The following is an 8,986-nucleotide window of genomic DNA, read 5'->3' on the forward strand; positions in this document are numbered from 1 at the left end:
CCAGGCACCAAGCTGCAATATTATTTAATTGTCCAACTCTACCTTCAGTGTGCTCCCCTGGGCTGGGGAGGTGTCCAAGTTGGATGAACTTGGTATAAAGCTTTTGGTGGCTTAAATTTACCATGCTTGCACAAACTCAGCTGATTCCAGTTCCCAACATGCACTAAGTACTTTGAGTACCAACAGCATTACAAATTCAAAACATTCATCGTTAAAAGTGTTTGTTTCAAGTTTTCCAAAATAAATGTTCAGCTCAGTGAAAGATTTGCCAAAGTAAATACAGTGGGTAAAATATTAGAGCTTCTTTAAGGTGATACTGGCAGGGCTATTTTATTAGTTCTCCTGGTACATAATTTTCTTGGGCAGCACAGGACACATGCATGCCATACAAAAATAGAAATAATCCTGGATGTGCTGGACAGTTTCTGCCAAGTGAGAGATGTGTGCCTATTATAATAATTACTTCTAGTTACAGTCACCTGTTCCTGGAATGCACTTCATGAATAATGCCTAGCCCCTTTTTACACTAAACATTATTTTTATATTTAGACTACATATGTCAGCTTCTCCTATTAAGGTTCTGGATGCATGTAGTATTCTATTAAATTAGTTCTTTTCCTCTTTATAGAACAGCTGATAAAAAGCTGGAATTAGAGTCAGTGTTGTGTTGGGTCTGCAGTAACACAGTATGGATGCATCATTTATCCTGAAAATTTCTTTCCTTTTAGACTGTTGGCTGTGATTATGAGATAAATTCTAATGCAACTGAAGATCAATGTGGAGTTTGCCTGGGAGATGGCTCTGCTTGTCAGACGGTGACGATGATATTCAATCAAAGTGAAGGAGTAGGTAAAGAGGTCTTTTTCCCTCTCTTCTTGATGAGACCATTCTGCAAATAAAAACACTACAAGAGTCTACTCATTGTAATGTGGTGATCAGTCAGAATGGCAAATTACCATTGATATACTACTGATGTGAAGACTTTGCATCACCTTTTTTAGAGTTATAAGGGATTCCTAGTGCAGGGGTGTATGGACTCCAGGTGAACCAATGCAAGGTGGCAGGGGCCAGGGGCATGGCCTGTTGCAGAATCTGGGGCCCTTAGATCCCCATGGACATGACAATTCGTGGCAAGGAAGATGTATCTGTCTTAACTACCATAGCCCCAGCTCCTCAACTGCTGGATTTGCCACTGCCACTGGTGTGTCCATGCCTCATGCCCCGTATTGCAAGTAAAATCTTATTAATCTACTTAGAAATTTCCTCAAATGAGCCTCTTGGTAATTACCATGCTTCATTTCTAGATGCCAAAAACTAAAGCCCATCAGCAACATGCAAGTCAAGAAGGACTGTGGCTGGGGACCTTTGCACAGGCATTATCTCAGTTGTATAATTGTCACTACAGGATGCCCTCAGGTTCAAAGGTAGTTTCCTGCCACCTTCCCCCTTTACCCATGAGTCCTGAACTGAGAAATGATTTTCTCTCAAGGGGATTTATAGATGTGCTCGGAGGGGGGAGGGCAGGGGTGTGCTTTAATTAGCACAGGTCCAAGACCCACACTAATTAAAAGCACCTAGAGCATCTTGTGTATCAGTGTCCCCATACTGAAAAATGGGGGCAGGGTGCTTTGAACAAGTTTCAGTTTAAAGTGCCCCACCACCATTTTTCAGCATGGGGGTGCTGACACATGTGACACTGACGTCTGCTCCAATGCACTGTAATTAAAGTGCATTGGAGCATCCTCCATGCATGTGTATATGAGCCCAAAAATTCAACATGATGCCCCCGGGCAGCCTGTCTCATTTGAATGCAGAGGAAACAAGAGCTAGGTTAGGGTGGAGGGAAAGAAAGAAATTTTAGAAAGAGTTTGCTGCAAAAGAGACTCAAAGGAAGGAGAAATGGGGGCGTGTTGGGAAGAGAGAATCACACGGAAGTGATGGAAGGCTGTGACTTGGAGCCAGAAGGAGGGGAAGTTGAGAACATAGAAGGGAGGCTGGGGTTGGTTTTGCAAAGAGACTGGGAATAGCAATTGGCAAGGAGCTGCAAAGTGAAGTGGAACATGGGGCTGGGAATCATTTGATTGAGTAGAAGATAAAAGAAAACAAACCATCTAGAAAAAATTGGGACTGGGGACCAATGAAACTGGGAGGCAAGGGACAGATGGTAATGTGGGGGGCAGGATAGGGAATAGAAGAGCAGAAAGAGATCAGTCAAGAAATTGGTGTTATGAAGGAGGCTGAAGACTGGGTAGACAAAGAAGATGGGATAAGGAGATGGAGAGAGATTAACACTGTATAAGTTATGGTGGAAAACTGCATATAGTAGCTAGTCTGGTGACAGGAAGAGACAAACAATTGAAAGAGGCTGTCAGAAGGGCAGGAAGATTGGGTTTGCATAACAGGTGCAGAATAAGGCATTACACCTAGCTGGCAAAAAAAAGACTGGGGCTGGAACGAGAAGTATGAGGTACCCCTAGGTGAGGAGAATGAAACCCTAATGAGGAGTCAGTAAGGAGGGAAAGGAAAAGAGTGTGACAGGCACAGTTGGGAGGAAATGGGACAGGAAGGGTGAACTTGGGAGGATGAAATAGGAGACTCTGTTCCCATAAAAATCACTGCCCTCCAGGGCCATGAATGGAATCCTGGGTCCCTCAGTCTCACCAGGCCTCAATGAGAGCAAGTACCTCTGAAACCCACTTGTAAAGTGTCTCCCATTCCTCTCCGGGTTGGACCATTTCTCATTGTGATGTTGGACTCCATAATTGAGAAGGGAGTGCCACTTTATCTGTAAGGATTTGGGCTTTCATATCCTGCTTGCAGATATCTTTGAAGAGCAGTTTTGGGTGCCCTACTCTTCTCTCCCCACCTGCAGTTTGCCCATACAGGATGTCCTTTGGGATGTGCCTATCTTCCATCCTGCAGAGGTGGCCAAGCCAGCATAAGCACCACTGTTTAAGTAGTGCAGTAATGGTTGGCACGTTGGCTTTGGCGATGACTTCTGTGTTCGACATTCTGTCTTGCCACTTGAAGTCAAGGATGCACCATAAACAGCATAAGTGGAAGCTGTTCAGCTTCTTTTCTTGATACATATGTTGACCATATCTCACTGCTATACTTAAGGACACTGAAGATACAGGCCTTGTACACAAGCAATTTAGTTCTGATTGTGAGTTTTGCATTGTGCCAATCTCATTTGGAGAGCTTACTGAAAGTGGTAGCTACCTTTCCAATGTGCACATTTAACACTTCATCCAGTGATAGGTTGTCACTCACTGTGGATCCAAGGTAGCAGAACTCCCTTGAGAGGTGTGTTGTCAAGGCTGATAGATGGTGATTGGCGGACACCCTGTCTTAGGACCAGTCTTCTTGATACTGATGGCCAGGGGAAACAACCTGCAAGCATGGGAGAGACAATTCCTGAGTATTTGCAGTTGGCCTTCTTCATGGGCAGGGCATCATCAACAAAAAGGAGCTCCCTAATAAGTATGTGCCTCATTTTTGCCTTGACCTTTAGATGTGATAGATTGTAGAGTATGCCATTTGATCTTGTGTCAAAATATATGCCTTCCTTCAAGCTGTCAAAAGCATAGTGCAGCAGCATAGAAAAGAAGATCCCAAAGAGTGGGCGTGCCAGAACACAACCCTGCTTAATTCCATTCTTCATCTCAAATCTGTCAGAGGTTGATCCATCAAACTGAACTGTGGCCGGCATGTTCATCATACCGAGTAATGTTAGGGGGCATCCAGTTTTTACCAGGACCTTGAACAAACCTGCTCTGCTGACAGTGTTGAAGGCTTTTGTTAGGTCAACAAATGCTACGTACAGTGGCTTATTTTGTTCTCTGCATTTTTCTTGCAGTTGGTGTAAGGAGAATATCATATCCACTGTTGATCTCCCCGCTCTGAATCCACACTGTGATTTCAGGTAGATACAGTCAGCAAGTTGTTGCCAGCATTTTGAGATGACTGGCAAAAGCCTTGCCTGTGACGCTGAGGAGAGAGATACCCCTATAGTTGTTGCAGTCACCCTTGTCCCCCCTTGTTTTTGTAGAGAGTGATGATGTTAGCCTCATGCATGTCCTAGAGGACTTGACCTTCCTTCCAATAGCACACTAGGAGTTGATAAAGATATAGTAGCAGGCAAGCTTTCCCGCACTTGAGAACCTCAGCTGGGATGCCATCCTCCCCTGGTGCTTTTCTGCTTGCTAGAAAGTCTGTGGCCTTGCTAAGTTCTTCAGTAGGGCTGTGCAAAGCTTTGGTCACTGATTTGATTCATCAGAGATTTGGCCCGATTCGGTGGCTCAATCTCCAAATCTGAATCAAATCAGGAGGCCCTTTAATCTCTCCGAATCTATTTGGAGAGATTCAGAAAGATTCGGTGATTCAGACATAGACACAGCTTTAAATGTTTTTTCTACATACCACAAGGTACCAGGCAGCTCATGAATGCTGTGACACTGGGGCAGGTGGAGCATCCCACAGCAACATGGAGGGCTCCTCAGCACACTTGACAGCAGACCCCGAAGTGGACCAGAAGCACATCCGGTCCACTTCTGGGTCTGCCAGGGAGTGCGCTGTGGGGCCCCCCGGCACCCCTCCAGCTCATCAACTGGTGCTTTCTGGGTCGGGGGGGCACCTGGGGATCCCACAAACAATCTCTGAGCTGGGAGGGGCACTGGGGCCCCCCCGATTCGCTGCCCAGTGGACCCAGACGTGGACTGGAACTACGTCTGGTCCACTTCCAGATTCGCCACTGAGCATGTGGGGGGGCCCCCTGCACTCTTGTGGCATGCTCCATCTGCCCCAGCATCGCAGCATTGACAAGCCATGCCTGGTACCTCAGGGTATGTAGAAAAAACATTTAAAGGTGTGTCTATGGCCAAACTGCTGATTCTCCAAATCAGCATCAAATCTTCAGATTTGGATTTGGCTGAATTGAATCACGGACAGTGATCTGAATCAACGAATCAAATCACTGTCCCTGATTTGGGCTGAATCCAAATCCGAATCAAATACGGCCGTTTCACACACCCCTATTCTTCAGCTGTAGGCTTTTTGTCTAGCTGTGCCAGTACACTTAGATTTGGAAGTTGATTCGGTACCTCTTCTAAAATGTCTGTTTCATGGGAGTAAAGCTCTAAGTAATCTTCGATGCAGCATGACATCTGCTTGTTCTTTCAGTGGTTTTGACTTTGCCACCTCGAGACATGAGGGGGGTGACTTTAATGACTGTTGGTCTAAGAGCTTTCTTCAGGCCTTCATACATAACTTGCAGGTTTCCGGTGTCTGAGGCAAACTGTATGTCCTGACATAGGTCAGTCCAGTACTGGTTTGCACAGCATCTGGCTGTTGTCTGTACCATTGCCCTGGTATGCTTCAGCTTGGCCTTGGAACTTTGTTGGATTCTGGCTGTGTTTCAGGTAGGCTGTGTTCTTGGCTTCGAGAAGTGGCAGCATCCACTTCTCGAAGTGTGCCTCAAACCAGTTTTTATTTGACAATTTCTTTTTCTCAGCTACTTCTGTAACTGTTTCCTGGATGATTGCACTTACTCCACTTCAAGTTCTTTCAGCCTTTGCAGTTGGTGCCTTCATAGACATAGCTAATTCAAAGGTCCTTTGGAAGTTGAAACACTTGCTTTGGACTTCTGTGCTATATTAATTCTTGGCTGACTCTTATGCTTGATTTTAGGCAGCTTCTTTGGTATCACTTTCACTTTGCCGACAATAAGGGAGTGGTCTGTGTCACTAGCTGCACTGTAATAAGTGTAGCTGTTTAGTACGCTGGGCAGGTCTTTCCCCCTGATGATCACAAGGTCTAATTAATCCCAGTGCTTGCATGCTCTGGAACAACTGGGCAGTCTCATGGAGTACAAGACATTCTGGAAATCTTAGTTCTCTAGACTGTCAGTGGAGTTTGCTACTGCCAGGGGAAACTTTCATCCCATTTTTTCTTGTCAGAGCCCATGACCAGAGGGCAGCAAAAATGGGGTTTAGTTTGGCAGCAACAAACTCACTACTGCTCTACAAAAGTATGATTCCCAAAATGCCTTGCACTCTGTGACACCTATTTCCTGTATTGGTTACTTTCTGGAGCAGCAAAATGCTGGCAGAGCGAGGAACGGCAGCAAGCAGCCAGGCAGCAGTGAGGTAAGCTGCAGTGAGTAGCCCCAGGGTAGGGTTCTTTCCACCCCATCTGTAGCAGAGCCTGGGACTCTCTGTTACTTTAAGGGAGAATGAGTCCAGGGAGAGCCCCAGGTAGGGAAAGACTGGGAAGGAAAAAGCTGCAGGAGAGCTGGCCCAGGGAAGTAGGAACTCTTAGTGCTTACTGCACAGCTAGCCACTCTGCAGTAGCACAAAAGAACAATGCCTGCATGAGCAGTAGGAAGGCTATTGCAGTGCTAATTGCTCCGCAGTAGGACTGTAGGCTGAAGCCCTGCAGGGGAGACCATGCTAGCTCACCTGTAACTATGTTGAGACAAGTTAGTGAGCCAAATTAGAGGACACCTGTAGAGTCACCTAACCAGAAAGGGGCAGGGCCTGGGAAAGGTACAAGCCAGGGCCAGAGCCAGGGCAAGCAGTTTGGCCCTGTAAGCTGAAGAGGGAAGATTTTGGCGGTGAGATACCTTGTTGTTAAGAGGTGGACTGTGAGCAAGCTATGACTGAAGGCTGGCCCAGCAAGCTGCTGAGTGAGAAGCTCCTGGCCATGGACTGGAGGAAAAGGCTCTGCTGATCCCTGGAATCCCCTAAGGGCACAAGTTAGGCACTGAAGTCTTGCTATATGCAAGATATAACCCTTGGCAAGGGGAGGTATGGCTACTCTGGCAGTAAGTTGCTATCAATATTTGGACTCGGCACAGGTTTATTTTATGTTACAACCAGTGTGTTTACTTCTTTGTTACAGTTTAATTTGGTGGTTTGGGGATATTAGGAGTTTGAGGAGGTCCCAGTAGTGCCTAAGAGTATGCCAGTGTCCTGAGCCCACCAGAGACTAGGAACCCAGGTCAGAAGTAAGCTGCAACCTGAAAGCAGGCCATAGCCAACAGAGGGAGAAAACCAAAGTAGGCTGAGTGCCAAGAGCAGAGCAGAGCAGAGGCAGGGCCAGGGGCCCAGATGGACTGAGCCAAAGTAGGCTTAGCATTTAGAACAAGGACAGGGCCAGGGGCCCAAGAAAGACCTGTACCAGAGGCAGGAGGCTCAGGATCCAAGGAGGAGAGACAGAAGCTAGGACCCTGAAGCTCAGTCTCGCACAGTGGATGGGAGCTAGAAGGCCCAGCAAAAGAAAAGGGAAGAGGTCAAGAAGGCCGAGACCCTGACAAAAAAACTATTGCACAGTAACATCTATGAGGCATGGGCATGGTATAAAGGGGCAGATAGAGCCATGTACTAGCTAGATGGCACAGGCAGTCAGGAGGTCCCATTCTGCCCAAGAGAAGTGAAGCTGGGACCAGAGCAGGGTCCAGGACGTACCTGCTGGCAACTAGAATAACTGGGGCTTACTGTAGGACCCTTAAGCAGCCTCCCTTCCAATACGACGTTTACATCAAAGATACGGCAGGTGAGTAGGAAGGGGAGGGCACCCTAGGGCTGGAGCTGGGTAGAGGTTGTGTGACCACCAGGGTGTGTCACGGCTGCCCCTAGAACATAAACCTGCTACACTGTCCTACTAGTACCTCACCCCTTGGGCAGCACCCGGGTATGTGCCCCACCCCTACTACACTACTGAAGTCAAGTACTCTGAAGTTAGGAAATGCCAATATTAAGGATGTCTATGCAAACATGATTTAGCCATATTTAGACCTCATGAGTATTCATTATCATAAAGTTTTTAATTACATGATTATACCATATTTTCCATTGGCTCATTTCATACTGTCCAAGCAGATGTCAAATGAGAATTAGGGGTAGGAGTTCCAAAAGCACTATATTTAGGTTGAATTTCTGATTCCATTTGAAGTCAAAGGCAAAAATTCTTTTGATTCAAACAGGAGCAGAATTTAAAATTTCACCTTAGACCCGATGTAGAATTGATACAGAAACATACAATGAAGTGTTCTATCCCAGAGCTAAATATAACTTTTCAATCAACCATCAAATGCGCTCAAAAAACAGATTTGACTGAAATTTGCTTGTTTTTACAAAAGACTATTGATTTGCTGAAATTTTGGTTCATGTCTGTAAATGAGTACTTCATACAACTAGAAATTCCAGAGGTAAAAAAAATATCAGATACAGAACAATAACTAGAAATGTTGAAATTTCCTGTGGAATGAAAATTCCCAAATATTCAGTTTGACAAATCAAAATACTTCAGTTCAATGGTTTAAAAAAAGGGTTTTTTTTCTTGTTTTATATTTTATTTTACTTTGTGCTGTATATTATTTTATCTGATTAGTTTAGCCGTAGGCCCAGCTGTCCTGGGTACTGGGCAGCCTGACTTCTTTAATGAAATGGAAATGTTCATTTAGACTGTTTTGACTTGATCACATTAGCATTTTCAGATAGAGAATTGTTCCACTGGAAAATTTCTGACCAGCTCTACTAAAAGATTTCCATCAAAGCTGGGAGCAAACTTTGTCGTCTGTGTATATTTGGTATTTTGAAATGTTTTGAGGGAGTCTATGACATAAATGAAAGACTAGATGAGGCTATACTGAGGTGTACCCTACCTCTGCTACTGGCTTTCTGAGCAAGACACTGAGCAAGTCTCTAAAGGGGTAATGCTATATCCGTGCATTATAATATTGCTAGCTATTTCATATCATTCAGGTAAATGATCCCTCTTTCCTTCATTGGGGTGGAATAACTGCATGAAAAAATACAGACGGGGGAATAACTGGCTAGGCCGCAGTACTGTAGAGAAGGACCTGGGAGTTTACGGTGAACCACAAGCTGAATATGAGCCAAGTGTGCTCCTGTTGCAACAAACAAAAAAAAAAAAAAACCAACACCATCTGTGGTTATAGCAAAAGGGTCACTTGAAATTCAAA

The 8,986-nt window shown here is 45.2% G+C and overlaps 1 protein-coding gene across 3 annotated transcripts in view; it reads left to right on the plus strand.

Annotated features, from left to right (window-relative positions):
- Positions 1-8,986, plus strand: part of ADAMTS12 (ADAM metallopeptidase with thrombospondin type 1 motif 12) — a 474,912-nt gene that overhangs the window by 342,620 nt on the left and 123,306 nt on the right. For all 3 annotated transcript variants that reach the window (XR_002097463.1, XM_019517990.1, XM_019517991.1), the window contains exon 14: positions 729-849. Coding sequence is in view for 2 of the 3 variants with exons in the window: in XM_019517990.1 (XP_019373535.1) it covers positions 729-849 (121 nt within the window). In the remaining variant the exon portion in view is untranslated. The remainder of the gene's footprint in view (positions 1-728; positions 850-8,986) is intronic.

The sequence above is a fragment of the Gavialis gangeticus genome, unplaced genomic scaffold (assembly GCF_001723915.1).
Source record: "Gavialis gangeticus isolate Ggan-Ray unplaced genomic scaffold, GavGan_comp1, whole genome shotgun sequence".
Taxonomy (NCBI): domain Eukaryota; kingdom Metazoa; phylum Chordata; order Crocodylia; family Gavialidae; genus Gavialis; species Gavialis gangeticus.